General features: G+C 40.5%; 1 protein-coding gene across 1 annotated transcript in view; it reads right to left on the bottom strand.

Moving 5' to 3' along the window:
• The window catches only part of St8sia6 (ST8 alpha-N-acetyl-neuraminide alpha-2,8-sialyltransferase 6), a 145,453-nt gene that overhangs the window by 9,162 nt on the left and 119,528 nt on the right, over positions 1 to 16,763 (bottom strand). The window contains exons 5-6 of the mRNA XM_021156593.2: positions 6,007 to 6,151; positions 1,755 to 1,867 (exon numbers count right to left, since the gene is read on the bottom strand). Coding sequence (XP_021012252.1) covers positions 1,755 to 1,867; positions 6,007 to 6,151 — 258 coding nt within the window. The remainder of the gene's footprint in view (positions 1 to 1,754; positions 1,868 to 6,006; positions 6,152 to 16,763) is intronic.

Here is a 16,763-nt window from a genome sequence, read left to right as displayed (position 1 = left end):
ACAGACACATATTCTTTTGAAGTCTCCGAAGTGGTTCATTGTGGTTTGAGACAGGCTCTTCCTTTGTAGCCCAGGCTGACTGGGGCTTACTCTGAACCCTAGGTTGGCCTTAGACTCTCAAAGATCCTTCTGCCTCTGCCTCTCAACTGTTGAGATTGCATGCATGAGCCACAATGCCAAGCTTAAAGGTGGTTTCTAATATAACTAGAGACATCGTGGAAAACGTGGGTGTGCATCCTTTTACATGCATGTGTGTATAATAGATGTAAGATATTTGTGTAAAATACACACACAGATGTAACATTATAGCTATAGCATACTATATAATGTAGTTACAGCCATATGTGTTCCTTAAACACTTAATATGTAGCTCCCAATGTTTGGAATAAAAACAAATGGGCAACTTCTCTGTGTGATGAGCAAGCACAGGCAAAATACGTACAGGCTTAAACACTAAGTGCATTTTAATGACATCCACCATATGTAGCCCTAATTTTGCTTCTAGTTTGAATGGTCAACTTCAGAAGAAAGAGCATGTTCAGAAAAATCCTATTGTCAGCTAAAGCAGAACCTGGAAAGCCAGGGCTTGTCTTAAAGTTATAAATCAACAATCTGCTGAGACTTTTTCCGAGACTGTAAGCCTAAATTGTTCTTTCTATGGCTGCTATAAAGAAAAATTAATGCTTTTGCATAATACTCTCCACAGATGTTGGGGGATTTTAAGTCTATAAAGGGCCTCTCACATGAACCATTATTTATCTTCATTGTGACCACCACCGCCTCCACCACACACACACACACTGAGGTTTGGAAGAATAAATAATGCATTCTGATAGTGATCTTGTCAGTGAGAAACCTGAAGAGTACAAACATTGTTCTGTAAAGAATTCAATGAGTGTTCAATAATTTCTAGACCATCAGATCAACTATTGTGTATTTATTGCCAATATAAATTACAAACACAAGGTAAGTGAGGGAGAAACTATTTTTTGAACGCTGTTTTGTGGCTGTTGTTCATCTGTAGGACAGTAGTATTAAATCCACAGGGACCAAAGTATCTCAACAAAATTGATGTTCTCAGAACAGGAAGATGTAGACTTCTTCTGCTCCCTCTTCTAAGTCATATTACAGGGAAGTCACCTCTGTCATATCCTAAAGTAGGATGTTTTATACCAAATATTAGCATGGAGCACACACAAGCCAACTTTATGTCTGTTTTCATAAATTACCTTCACATCAAGCAAAAATACTTTACAGGACCAGAATTGAGCATATATGTGTAACATACATTATTTTTTTTCAAGCTGGAAAATGGTGGTGGTGGTGGTGGTGGTGGTGGTGGGGTGTGTGTGTGTGCGCAAAACAAATAGGTCAGCATCTTTCCTAGTGTTACTGAAGAGTAAAATCCCTTGCAATGGTCTATGAGAACAAAGATCTTCAAGGTCAGAGAAACGGTCCTCCTTTCCAAGAGAACCCTGACACCCTCTACAGGCTGTAGGCTCTGATAAGCTCCAGAGTCCCAAACCCTACTGTGATTTCACAGTCTCTCCTTGCATGTCCTTATGGTACTGATGTGAACCTGCTCAGGAACTCATGAGTCCATGACCTTCAAGAAGGCCTACCTGGGCAACCTGTAGATGCTAGCAATGCAATCACAAAGACAAAGGCAAAATTGACACAGGATGTGCTCCTGGTATCCTTTAAAGCAGTCAATAGCTCCTGGGTTCCCAAGAAACCATCTTAGCAGTACTCACCTGAAGACGAAGTCAGATTTATCAATTTCTGCTCCGCAGAGAGACTTGTTTAGAATTCCCCCATTACCAACCACTGCACACTGGTTATAGGGATAGTCCACAAAAGGCTGCGACTGGTGGGAGAGAGGGGAAACCAATCAACACAGGCTTGCTTAACAACTAGAAGCAAGGCTACAACGTGGCTCAGTAGAAGATATCCAATTCCCAGGACCCTTACAGAAAAGAAGCCACAAATACCATTAGCTGGCTTCCAGAAGCTTGGCATTTCCTGTGTGTTTAGGAGAAGGAAAAAGAGTAAGAAAAAGAAACAGAAGCAGACTTTAGAGGGGGTAAAAAACAGAAAAGCACCACAGGGGCTACAGAGATGACTCCTTTAGTAAGAGCATTTGCTGTGAAAAGATAACTGAGTTCACATTCCCAGCTCCCATGTAAAACCATAGACATGCCTGCAATCTAGCACAGGGCATGAAGAGGCAGGTGAATCCTGGGAGCTCCAGTTTCTGGTCATCTGGTCTAAGTTAAGCAATAAGCTCCAGGTTCCATGGGAGGGTCGTGGGAGTCTGAAGACATAAGGTAGAGAGCAGTCCAGGGAGACATCGGGATGACTTCTACATATATGTGTGCCTTCATGGGTGCACACCACCCCCAATCTAACTAATTAAATAAATGCATACCATTATGGTCAACTTATTGCAACATAGTTTTTATTTTTTAATCATGTAAGTTTGTTATATTCCTCTTGGGAGGGATAAATACTACATAAAATGTAACAGAATGGAGGACTTGAAAATTATGCTTGTATATAAACTGTAATATAATGCTTCTATTGAAGCTAATTTATCATGAAACTCAGACTGGTCTCAACATCACTATGTAGCTGAGGATAGCCACTATGTAGCTGAGGATAGCCACTATGTAGCTGAGGATAGCCACTATGTAGCTGAGGATAGCCACTATGTAGCTGAGGATAGCCACTATGTAGCTGAGGATAGCCACTATGTAGCTGAGGATAGCCACTATGTAGCTGAGGATAGCCACTATGTAGCTGAGGATGGCCTGGGATGCCTGATCCTCCTGTTCCTACCTTCCATGAACATACCATATCTCTTACTACATAGAATAACGAAAGAAGAACGGAAAAAATCACATATCATGCCTTTATAACAAGCAGGACCATTTCAGGATTTAAAAGGGACAAAAATAAAGAAGTTATATAACAGCTTTAAATCTTTTATTTCAATGGGTAAAATTAAAGATTATTTATCAAAACTGTCTTTGCCTCACTATTCCTTAGACACGCAGGCTCAGCAAGGTCACTGGATTTATGCTAGCCACCCTACAAGTGGTTACTAGTGCAATTTGGGGACACCAGACAACTCTAGGCTGACATGGTTTTCATTCCCTCCCAAGACTCATTAATTTTGTTTACCCTAAAAGGCTGTATATTTCCCCCACAACCTCCACATATAAAATAAGACTTTGCCGTTCAACAGTATGCATTTCTCTTACTGTTCTACAGTCACTGAAGTAAAAATGTGTCCTCAAGCCCTGGACTCCACACCCTTCAGTGATGGAGTCCATTGGTCTCTTATGTTACAGTGTACATCCTCACAGGCAGAGAACGTGTTTCTTCATTTGTCATTTCCCCGAATCTCTCATCCCATGGCTGGAATAATTCAGTGCTCATAGTGAGCTTTTCATAAGCACTTGCTGGCCCAGTGTTTCCCCCACCGTGCATTCCCAGCTGTGTGTTAGAGCTGGCTCATTTGACATTGCAAGAGCCGACTGGGCAGCACTCAGCAATTCTGTGAGCTGGCAGTTAAATCACCAGTAACATAAAATTGGCCCTGATGTTAGTATCTAAACCACAGAGCATAGGAGAGGTTACAACACCAAGGCTCCCTGTCCTCAAAGCTAAGTCTCTGCCCCCACTGGTCTTAGGATGGTTGTGGTTCTAAGATGCTCAAGGTATCCGCAAATCCCTGAGCCACAGCCACAACCACCAGCTCCTGAGACTGACTGCATCAGCGAGATATTTCACAAGCACGCAGAGGCTTCTGTAGGCTTGCCTTTAAAATTTAATTGTCATATTATGTTTATTGTATGAGAGGCACTGTTCCATATGTATAACTTTGTAACAGATTTAACTCACACAACCACTGTGTGAGCATTTTACAGATGGGAAAGTAGAGGGGCATACTGAAGCAGTGGCTCGAGACAGACAGGTCTGGGCTAGGACCTATCCAGGCTGCTCCAAGCCACTCCCAAGCCCTGTTTGTTACTAGTCAGTGCATTAACATGTCCATGATACACTTCATTTCTCTCTATCCAGAAGGCCGGCATGGTGCCTGGCTTTTAAATGAATGCTTTCCAGATAGCAAAAGCTATTTCTTGACTCTGAAATTCAAACTCAGGATGGCTACAGAGTCTTTACTCAGTGGTGTCTCAATAAATTCTGAATTTTATAGACTGGGTGGGATGCAATAATGCAAATACGCTCTTTATGGCACAATAGCAAAGATTACTAAGGGAAACATAGCTCAAATAAAGCCCTCAAAATAATGACTGTTTTCTCTGGTTTCTTGATCAGTTGGGAAGAAACAGCCATATGTTTGGGGAACCAGAATTCACTAGGAGCGGAAATAAATTACAAACCTCAATATTCCCTAAAAATAAAGCAGTTTTTTGGAGGCAGGTACTTCATAGTTTTGATGGAAAGGTTTCATGGCAAGCTGCTCTGGAGGTCCTAGGGAGCTATGGGCTCAGAGGAGCAGAGAGGCATGTGGGCCTTGGGAAGGGGTTGCTTGCATCCTGAATCCCAGCCTTGGAAGGTAAATGGAAGCAGCACAAGGTGACATCATTTTACCCAGGTCACTGCAGGATTTCTTGTTTTCCAACTAAAATCAAACAATTCAGGATAATAGGAAACACATGCAGTCATTAACATACAAAATTACCAACTCTTGACAGTTCTTTTCAAGATGCTGCACGAAAGGCAGATGCACTGTGGCCTCTCTGAGCTGAGCAGCAGAACGAATGCAAGTAAACATCTGCAGCTTAGATGAAGAGACACTGCTTATAGGAGGACCATCTTGACTCTACCTTCCAAGTGGAAGGATTACATACATAAGCTATAGGTTCCACTAAGATTTTTTTCCCCTTAAACCTTTTTGAAGTACACTTATTTACAATAAGCTGTGCTCTTTTATTTATCTAAAACACCAAATTTCTTTACTTTTAAAAAGATTTTATGTTTTATGAGTACCTTTTCTGACCTTTTCTTCTAGAATATTTGCAGTACTTTATCATTTTCTAGGTATTTCTCAGTTATTCTCAACAAATTATTCTTCCTCTGAAGTGCAATACAAAATATGTTGAAATAACTTATGTGAGCTACAATAAACTAGTTTCGAGAAGTCAAATAATGAACAAAGAGGGAGTTAAGCACAAAACTCTAACTATTGGTAGTATGCTGCATACATATATTGATCCCATGCTTATCATATCAATTTGGCCTCATTGCTTTTAAACACCATAAAACACACCTATGAATGCATGAATATAAGTGAGAGATTTTTTATGATAAAAATTTCTTCAATTTTGCATTTGTAATACATAAAAGGTTTTTTTCTCACTGCCCCTAGCATCAGAGTATGTATCATTTACTCATGTTTATTTACAGACGTGTAGTGAGTGTATATATGCACTAGGGAATGTTCTAGGCACTTGGAATATAGCAGTGAACACAGTAGACAATAAGCCTTGTCTTTAGGACGTTATGTGACTTGACCGTGAACTCTCACATAGTCATGTAACAATGCTAAGCCACAAGAATGGATTTAGTCATCTAAAATGGCAACTGGAGCAGTCTGATTCTAGGCAAAGCATGGTGGTCACCTCCCTATGCTTAGTCACTACAGCTCTGAAACTCCAAGTGTTTCAGGACATTCACTGAAAAGTCAGGTGGAGGGCTGAAAGCACTTATCACTTACTATATAAACCCTCTTCAGAGGGGGCCACACTGCAGTCAAAATTGTTTTCATTAGGGCCCAGCTGGGGCTCGAAGTCAGTGGTAGAGTCCTGATCAAGTTTGGGCAAGGTCCTGGGTTCATCCCCAAGGAGGAAAAAGATAAAATTCCTGCGTTCTCTGACAGGCCACCACTGTACATGTCCCATATATAACATTCACATGATAGCTTTAAAATTACACTCTCATTACTGGGTGTTATGACGTCACACAATCCTCACTCACCACTGGAAACATGTGGAAAATGTTCTCTCGAATGGGGATGTGTTTCTTGCTTTCCACCTCGTAGCTCATGTTAGTCCCCACTGGAGTGTTGTTCTGGGAAACCACGAAGTCTTGAATGGCATCGCAACAGGAAGCCAGTTTTGCTCTGCAACGGATGAGAATGAAAGTAAGCAGAAGACGACAAGGAAGAGACAAACTCGGACTTAACAGATGCAGCGAGAGGAGCTGCGCTGCTGAGTTTCAAAAAGAAGTCAAGTCCGGCACCCAGGTCTTCCTCTGCAGCCCTGGGTGGGGGATGGTGAGAAAACATGCACACCCTCGGGCAGTAGCCCACTTCACAGCAGGCAACAGTCCTGAACACAGCGGTGGCAAAGGTTAAAAACCTCCACGCAATCAGACTGCCAGGACAGACAGAGAAATGAGAGAATCCATCACAATAAGTCATCATAAGCTTGGGAGGTTTCAATCACCCAAAGGAAATTCTGATCCAAGAAATTTTCAGTACAAACCCACTTCACATAACTTTAATATAGCACATTGTTATGGTTGTATCTTTAATTATTATTATTTTTTAATGTGTGTGGGTGTTTTATTTCCTTGTATGCTTCGGCACCATCTGTGTGCAGTACTTGCAGAGACCACCAGAGGGCATCAGCTCCCCTGGAACTGAGGTTGAGATGGTTGTAAATCGCCATGTGGGTGTTAGAATCAAACCTGAGTCCTCAGGTAGAGCACCCCAGTGCTCTTAACCACTGGGCCATCTCTTTAGCCCCAGTTTTAACTATACTTTATCATGAGTTAGTATTGTTAATCTCTTACTGTGTAGGATTTATCAACTAAACATGTACATGTATAATATTCTATGTATGTATATATGTGGTATACATTAACAATGTATCTATATTCACTTATATACTATGTATACTATGTATATTTAATAAGTAGTATGGATATACACCATATACATATTATATATCTACTATACATATATTACATATGCACACACATAAAATACATATACACACACACACACACACACACACACACGAGGCTCAACACTATCTGGGGTTTCAGACAGGCATGGGTAGGGAGGGAGGTTATGTAATGGATTTCTCAAGCAAGGATGATGATGGAAAATATTATACAGTTGTTTTGTAATAGTACCCTCCTCATCTCTGTCCCCTTGAAACTTGGCCTTGTGGTGAGGACTTGGGGTTTGGGGTTCTCCTAGCTCTTCCTCACAGACCTTGTCAGCCATTCCTTCTAGCTCTCCTCCATTCCTTTGTCACTCCCTGCCAACCTGCAGAATCGCGCTCTATGAAGGTCCCACAGCATCCTACCCTTGGCTGGGACTGAGAACAGAACATCCATCCACCAAGGTGAAACCAGAGAGCTACATCAAGATACACCAGATACTTAGATCCCAGGGCAAAACCACAAAGATGAACAGCCAAGACAACATGTCTCCCCACAAACATATCAGCTAAATGTAGTGACTGTGGATAGAAAGCCATTCTGCTGATTAACAGGGAGTCACAAAGAGATGGACATGGGTGAGGGTAGATGGCTCACAGGGGCTGCATGAAGAACCCGGGGGACCAAGAAGTGTATTTTAACAGGCTAAAGAAAAGCAAGTTAGCTGAAGCAATTATGAGTATGTTCAAGGACATTAAAAAGGATATGATAATGCCTTAAGGAAGCTTAAGAAAACACAACTGAATGGAATAATGAAAACAATCCAAGATATAAAAGTAGAATTTAACAATTGTTTTGTAATAATTATAACAATACAAAAAACTAAGTTGAGTAGCAGTACAGCCACCTAAGCAATAATGTATAGCCACTTACTTGAGAACAGTCAATCAATATGATTTTTAAGTGGAAAATTACTATAATACAGACCAATGTCAAATTTTCATGATGTATCCATTTTGTTTGTGTAACTCCTCATGGATGTAGATGCCAAAGCACCTCTTAATAATTAAATTACTCCAGGGTTTAATCACCCTTTAAGTCAAGAGAGACTTCTATTTTCACAACTAAGCTACTTCCTTGCTGAGGTCTGTTTTCTCTATTCATTTTCTTAGCAACTCTGAAAGCAAGTGACCTCAGTAACCAACCATCAGATTCACCTTTCAAACTGGCAGGACCTTGCAGAAATCCCCTCCCTCTGTGTTTTCTGAGTAGAGCCCAGTTACCACGATTTCCATCATCCTGGCACTCCGTGAGCTTGTCCCTTTTATATTACTTATGAAATACGTATGCACTTGGAGCCACACACTACAGAAAAGGCACTGTCTCTGTGTGGGACCTGGCTGTGGGAAGAGTACTCACACCGCTCTTTTTCAGCCCCATGCTTTTATGTTGGGTCTTAGTTTTGAAGGCGTCCTTTCAGACACATTCCTACTGAGTTCTGTGCTTTTGAAGTAACACAGTGCACTAATTTGTTTTGGTCATTTAAAATTCTATCCTTCAAAATTCCAGTAATTCTCAGGTTACAGAAAATGAAAGTCAATCATACGAGGTCAAACTTTCTACTCATCAGGAAACTTGCTCATAAAAAAAAAACCCACTACACTCTTCTTAGTTGATTTCTGTTAGCTGCTTATTCCTTTCCATCTTTCTGTCCCTTAGTATCTACCATTTCTAAAAGGTAGTTCATAGAGATAAACAAACCTAATGATAATAAATAATAATGTAAATAAAAATACCCAGTAGTTTGTAATTATAAACTTAACTAACAATCCCTTTATCACTCTGCAAGCTCATAACCATGTGTACTTCTCACCTTAAATGTATCATTAATACTCTATTCTAAGAAAGGGCAGCATAATAATATATTAAATTCTTACCTACTTTCAATAAGTAACTTAATAAAGATATTCAGTGCTTACGAGAATATTACAAAACCATAAACAACAAACATCAACCAGGGTCCTTTATTAGTGCTTTCTTGTATTAATAGGCATTTCTGGAATTATACTATTTAAGTGTGCTATAATAACACTTTTTAGCTTACAGGAAGGTTAAAAGTGGGACAATGGGCCCTTCAGTAACCACCAGCTACTAACTGTTTACTAAGTACATCTGTCATCCATTTACATGGCAGAGCCTATGCTCATTCTGCATGCATGCATGCCTGTTCAGGCACACCTTACTGGCCGTTGTACAGCTTATGCATATTACAAGGCTCAAACTGTGTATGTAACTGCAGCTGTCAAGTTCTTTCTCATTGAGAAGATACAAAGGCTTGTACCGAATCAGCATTGTCAAGTGACCCTGTCAGTGTGCCCTACACTCTTGATGGGTCCCACCTACAGGTGCTTCCTCCATACAAAATTAAAAGAAAAGAGAGTATGCTGTCCCACCCCTGTGAGGGTCTACAAGTCAGGAGCTTCTTCTCAGCAGAGTTTAACTTCCAAGGCTCAGGCTGGTCCTGGAAGAACCAAGCCTAACATGTTTAGTCTTGATTTCTAAAAATTAATCTGAAAATGTGCAAACTTATCTTTGCTTTTCAGATAGCCTCATAAATACACTTTTGAGAAAAGAGTGTGTCTTCAAGGTGGTTTAAATCTTTTGTCTTTTCCACAATAGGAGCAATTTCCTTCTTTTTTAGTTTATTTTATTAGGGTCCTTCCTCCCTCCCTCCGTCCCTCCGTCCCTCCGTCCCTCCCTCCCTCCCTCCCTCCCTCCCTCCCTCCCTCCCTCCCTCCCTCCCTCCCTCCCTCCCTCCCTCCCTTCCTTCCTTCCTTCCTTCCTTCCTTCCTTCCTTCCTTCCTTCCTTCCTTCCTTCCTTCTAGGTCTGAAAAAGGAGCTACATTTCCAGGATTCCCTTCTTCTCTATAATTCTAATGAGACTCTTTAGGAAAGGTATTTTAAAATATAAGGATCCACACAAGTGCACAGGATTTATTATTTATCATTCCAACGATTGCTAACTAATTATCCAACTCTGTTTTGCCTTCACCCAGGGCAAGCAGTCCTCTACTTGCCACTTTCTTGTTTATTCTCATTTAAAAATATTTATCTTTTAGTTTTTCAATCTATGGATGTCTCTCTGTGTATATGCTGCATGTCCCTACAGAGGCTAAAAGAGGGCATTGATTTCCTGGAACTGGACTTACAGAGGTTGTCAGCTGCCATGTGGCGGTGGGAAACCACACTTACTTAGATCCTCTGCAAGAGCAGCAAGACTTCTCAGCCGCTGAGCAGTCTCTCCAGTCCATCTTTTCATTTATTTAAATTTATAATGAGAAGACATCAATTTGATGCCTATTTCTTGTTGCCTCCCCCATCCTGCCACAGACTACAATGTACAATTCCATGGCAAGACAATAATACTCACCAATAGAAATGCCAATGTTTACTTCAGTCTTACCATGTGCCTAATGGTTTATGTGCTATTTAAGTCCAACAGAGATCCTACAAATTGCATACAGTTAATATTATTTCTACAGATGAAGACAATTCAAATTCCCAAAGTTAAAGATGTCACAAATCATGCTAATTCAATCTTACATATTGAGTGATCATTTCTTTCATTCATTCACATGTATTTAGAACATATTAATTCTTTAGTACCGTGAAAGGTTGTCTATATACTTGTGAATATAACATCACTGTCTCAATCTTTCTAGTGTTCAGGGGCTATTAAGGAGAAATACAAGGACAACTTAATTGTAAGGTAGTAAATGACAAAGCCAAAATTAAAACCCCAAACTCAAAGCTATATTCTGCAGCCCACTGCCTATCTGAAACCAGTGTGCGATCCTTCCCCACAAAGGAACTGTGCAAATTCACATGAGTGCACTTTTTTTTTTCTGGTCTAAATCATTGTTTCAATAGATTATTCTAGAATCCTCAAGTTCATGTTTGGAAGCATCTCCTAACAATAAAGAAAACCACATGAGTTCAAAGGACTTTGAATATAAGTTCAAGCCACATGCATCGTACATTAAAGATCCACTCAGCCTCTACACACAGGCCTCATGGCTCAGGATTGGGGGACCATGTGTCTGTATGAGGGCCTGTATGTGCAGTGGTGAGAGCTGAGATGCAGGGGAGGTAGGAGAAAGGAATTATTTAGCCCTGGAAGCTGACACTAAGTGATCTCCAAGGCCAGTTTGGGAATGCTAAAGACTGACAAATTTTGGTTATCTCGCTGTAAATCAGCATTGTAGACCACTGTCACATTTGAATGTGGTCTTAAATTACATAATTAAAGGAAGATTGGCTAAGAGGAGAGGGAAATATGTCTTGTATTGTGATGAACCATTGTTGCTGTGTAGTGTCTATGTGGAAGCTTTTCTTTCTTCTTTTTTTTTTAATATTTTTTATTAGGTATTTTCCTCATTTACATTTCCAATGCTATCCCAAAGGTCCCCATACCCTCCCCCCCACTCCCCTACTGACCCACTCCCACTTTTTGGCCCTGGAGTTCCCCTGTATTGGGGCATATAAAGTTTGCATGTCCAATGGGCCTCTCTTTCCAATGATGGCCTACTAGGCCATCTTTTGATACATATGCAGCTAGAGTCAAGGGCTCTGGGGTACTGGTTGGTTCATAATGTTGTTCAACCTATAGGGTTGCAGATCCCTTTAGCTCCTTGGGTACTCTCTCTAGCTCCTCCATTGGGGGCGCTGTGATCCACCCAATAGCTGAGTGTGAGCATCCACTTCAGTGTTTGCTAGGCCCCGGCATAGTCTCACAAGAGACAGCTATATCTGGGTCCTTTCAGCAAAATCTTGCTAGTATATGCAATGGTGTCAGCATTTGGAGGCTGATTATGGGATGGATCCCCGGATATGGCTGTCTCGAAGCTTTTCTTTCAAAGGCACATTACCTAAGGCCTGTCTGGAGAGAGCAGGGGAAAACCCAAGACAACTGAATCAGACACAAACACTATAAGGGGGAAGAATTAGTGAACCCACGAAGCTTCAAGGTACAGAGGGATGTGAGTGTCTGAATCCCCCAAAATGTGTAGCCCCCAATAAGATGGTATTAGGAGAAGGAGTCTTTGGAAGATGACTATGGATAGATGAGGTCATGAGGATAGAGCCATCAGCGTATGAAGTTGGTTCCCAGAGAAAGGATCTAATCTGACCCTTACAGAGCTATACTGGAACCCCAATCTTGGACGACCAGCTTCTAGAACTGTGCTGTTTAAGCAACCCAAATTGTGACATTTTGTTACAGCTAAAACAAGAGCCATTACAAGGCAGCAGTTCAGCACACATTTTAATGGGCAGCCAGCAGGTAATGTGCAGAGCCCAAGATCACTGAAATTAGAACTTACAAATTATTAAATGCAAACATGGACAAAACACAGACTGCCTTCTGGGAACCTAAGGGAGCTGTAATTCATTTGTTGGTATACTCTAACATAGTATGGATTGGTGTGAGAAGGCCTTACCCTAGGTACATGGGGAAAGTTCCAGGTTAGTGGGGCTTATAAAAGAACCTATAAAGGCATAGCATGGGGACCACCCAATAGATCAGAGCCCCAGTAAATGTTTGTTGAACTAACAACCTGTGCTTGGGAATGACAGTTGGTTTTGTCAGAGGACAGAAAGCAGCAGGTGACCAGAGAAAGGAAGTAGCTGGCTGACTACAAGGAGAAAACTTTCTAATCAAACATTTAGGTGATTTCACGTTGATTTTTGTTTGTTTTCCTCTTGGAACTTGCATGCTGGATGAGTTTACATTTCCATTAGCAGTGATGTAATCAAACTAAGCAACTCCTGGAAATATACCCAAAGGAGTCTAGGTCAGCCTGCCATAGAGATACTAGCATATCTATGCTTATTGCTGCACCACTAACAATAACCGAGATGGAACCAACCTAGATGTCCACCAACTGGTGAATGGATGCAGAAAATGTGGTATACAAACACAGTGGCGTTTTATCCATGAAGAAGAAATTGTACCATTCATAGAAACATGGATAACACTGAATATTGTTTTAGTAAGCTAGATAGCCAGACCCAGAAGAAACAAAGCATGTCTCTTTTCATATGTAGAACCTGAACTGTGTGTGTGTACATATGTGCATATGATATATATGGTAGACATACATTCATATATATGACGTGGAAATAGTTGAGAGAGGAAAAGAAAGAGGGCTAGCTATAGTGACAGCAGGAAAATGAACAGGGTTGAAAACAGAGGTCATATAGATGCAAATAAAAATACCCTTATGAAGCATATCACTTCACACAATGACATATTCTAATAAGACATTTCCAGATACGGGGTTGGAAAAATGATTCAGTAGTCAAGAGCACTGACTGTTCTTCCAGAGAACCAGAGTTTGATTCCCAGTACCTACAGCCATTCATAAGTCCAGTTCCATGGGCCCAGACACCCTTTCTGACTTCTATGGGCACCATGCTTTTGTTCCGTGGGAACCAAACATGCACATGGTACACAGACATGCACATGAGCAAAACACTCATACACATAAAACACATCTTTTACAGAGTAAGCTGACACCAAGCAAGTGGTTTAGGGTACAAAGGGGAGAAGGGACAGATTTGAGATATATTTACTGAGTTCAGAAAACAAAGATAAAGGCTGTTAGTGGACAAGTCAAATGCTAAGTGAAAGGTGTTCTTTTAGACTCTCTCCAAAGACAGGTGGAATCCACTCATATTTCACAGATATTTATCAAGAGCATCTCCCGTGCATGGGCTGCTCTGGCCAGTGAACATGTCAAGCCCATCTCTGTCTCAATCTGGCAACCGTCACAGCACAATTTGGATGAAAACTGGGAAAGCCCCAGAGTAGAGCAATGGAGGTAATGAATAGTTTGTTAATCATGTTAGCTGGAAAGAATACCCAAATGAGCAATCTTTTATTTCCTCCATAGGGTCACAGAACCACAGAGAACAAAATCAATATATGTCAGTGTAAGCAAAGAGCAAATTGATTCTGCCCCCAGATACATAGAGAATAGTGTATTCATAAACACAATACATTTTTGAAAAGGTAATAAAAAGGACTTTAATGAATTCAGGAGGATTTTATTTGGGTAGTTAAAGGTTCAGTTCTGCTAAGGGCAGAAGACGGGTAAAGCAAACGAAACCTGTAGAGAAGCCAAGATGGGACAAAGACAATGGATTGGCACAGGATGAGGCAGAGAGGGAAAAAAGGAGAGACATGGCAAGAGTTAGAGAAAAAGTACAAAGAAAACCAGCGATAGGAAAGCAGCAGATAAAAGAAGACACACAAAACAGAGAGAAATGCAAACATGCACAGCACTACAGTTCTATAGAGGCAAAGTCACCCACAAACAGACACACAGACACACAGACACACAGGAACAGCAAAAGCAGGGACATAAGCCTGTGGCTCCCATACATAAATAAATATTAATAGCTAATTCAACATATAATCCCTCCAAGCATTTACCATGTTAACTTGTTTAATTCTCAAAACAGTCCCAGAAGGAAACAAAACAAAACAAAACAAAACAAGACAAAACTCTTCTCCCCAGTTTCCAGGTACAGCAGTTGAGTTGGAGGAGACATGATTTGCCTCAGGTCATGTGACTTGCTTTTAATCCAAGGCAGATCCATCTCAGGGAGATTACCTGCTAGCTTTTAACTTCTCCTCGATGGCTCCTGACATAAAGGCAAACCTATTAGAATAATACCTGAGTCAGAAGGGCCTGGACAGAAGATCTACAGATTGTAAGCAATTACAGACGTCAGCCCAGAGTATTATACCTAGCAAAACTCTCTTTTTTTTAATATTCTTTTTTTATTAATTAGGTATTTTCTTCATTTACATTTCCAATGCTACCCCATAACTAGCAAAACTTTCAATCATGATAGATGGAAAAAGACTTTCCAAGATAAAACTAAATTTAAGCAATATCTATTAAAAATCTAGCACTACAGAAAGTGTCGAAGGAAAACTCCAACTTAAAGAGGTTAACTACATTCAAGAAAACACAGGTAATAAATAATCCCAGACCAACAAAGTAAAAAAAAAAAAAAAAAAAAAAAAAAGAAAGAAAGAAAGAAAGAAAGAAAACAACCAACAAACCAAAGTACATATACAAACACACCACCATCATGATCAAAAACAAAATAACAGGAATCAACAATCATTGGTCATTAATCCCTCAACACCAACTGTCTCAATCCCTCAATAAAAAGACAAAGACTAACAGAATGAGTGTGAAAATAGGGTCCATCCTTCTGTTGCGTCCAAGAAGCACACCTTAACATCAAGCAGAGCCATCACTGCAGGATAAGAGGATGGAAAAAGATATTCCAGCCAATTGGACCTAAGAAGCAAGCTGTTACAGCCAATCAAATATCTGACAAAATAGTCTTCAAACCAATACTAGTCAGAAGTGTCAGGAGCCATAATGGGACAAGCTAATAACTAGCAGGTTATCATCCTGAAGTGGCCTGCCTCAGATTATTATATAATCTGTGACAGGTGAGCCCTCACTAAGCATGGCTGTGAGGAACTAATTTGAGGAAAGATTCCTGCTATTAATAAGCTCTTTCTGTTATTATTATACATATATAACAATCACTAAGTAGGAACACACCTATCTGGAGCAGATCTCTGCAGATCCACAAAGATGTACTTGTAGCATCTTGTAGTGATGCTATATTGACAAATAGATGACTTAAGTCTTAATGATGATCTTATAAGAATTCCTAAAATTATATATGTGATTATTAAGCTCTTTTTTTATTTTTAATATTTTTATTACATATTTTCCTCAATTACATTTCCAATGCTATTCCAAAAGTCCCCCATAGCGCCCCCCACTTCCCTACCCACCCATTCCCATTCTTTTGGCCCTGGTATTCCCCTATATTGGGGCATATAAAGTTTGCAAGTCCAATGGGCCTCTCTTTCCATTGATGGCCGACTAGGCCATCTTTCGATACATATGCAGCTAGAGACAAGAGCTCCGGGGTTCTGGTTAGTACATCATGTTGTTCCAACAATAGGGTTGCAGATCCCTTTAGCTCCTTGGGTACTTTCTCTAGCTTCTCCATTGGGAGACCTGTGATACATCCAATAGCTGACTGTGAACATCCACTCCTGTGTTTGCTAGGCCCCAGCATCGTCTCACAAGAGACAGCTATATTTGGGTCCTTTCAGCAAAATCTTGCTAGTGTATGCAATGGTGTCAGCATTTAGAAGCTGATTATGGGACGGATCCCTGGATACAGCAGTCTCTAAATGGTCCATCCTTTCATCACAGCTACGAACTTTGTCTCTGTAACTCCTTCCCTGGGTGTTTTGTTCCCAATTCTAAGAAGGTGCACAGTGTCCACACTTTGGTCTTCATTCTTCTTGAGTTTCATGCGTTTATCAAATTGTATCTTATATCTTGGGTATCCTAAGTTTTGGGCTAATATCCACTTATCAGTGAATACATATTGTGTGAGTTCCTTTGTGATTGTGTTACCTCACTCAAGATGATGCCCTCCAGTTCCATCCATTTGGCTAGGAATTTCATAAATTCATTCTTTTTAATAGCTGAGTAGTACTCCATTGTGGAAATGTACCATAATTTCTGTATCCATTCCTCTGTTGAGGGACATCTGGGTTCTTTCCAGCTTCTGGCTATTATAAATAGGGCTGCTATGAACATAGTGGAGCATGTGTCCTTTTTACCGGTTGGGACATCTTCTGGATATATGCCCAGGAGAGGTATTGCTGGATCCTCTGGTAGTACTATGTCCAATTTTCTGAGGAACCACCAGACTGATTTCCAGAGTGG

This window comes from Mus caroli, unplaced genomic scaffold (assembly GCF_978045245.1).
Source record: "Mus caroli unplaced genomic scaffold, Mus_caroli_1 scaffold_2, whole genome shotgun sequence".
Taxonomy (NCBI): domain Eukaryota; kingdom Metazoa; phylum Chordata; class Mammalia; order Rodentia; family Muridae; genus Mus; species Mus caroli.
This window is presented reverse-complemented; position numbering and strand designations above follow the sequence as displayed.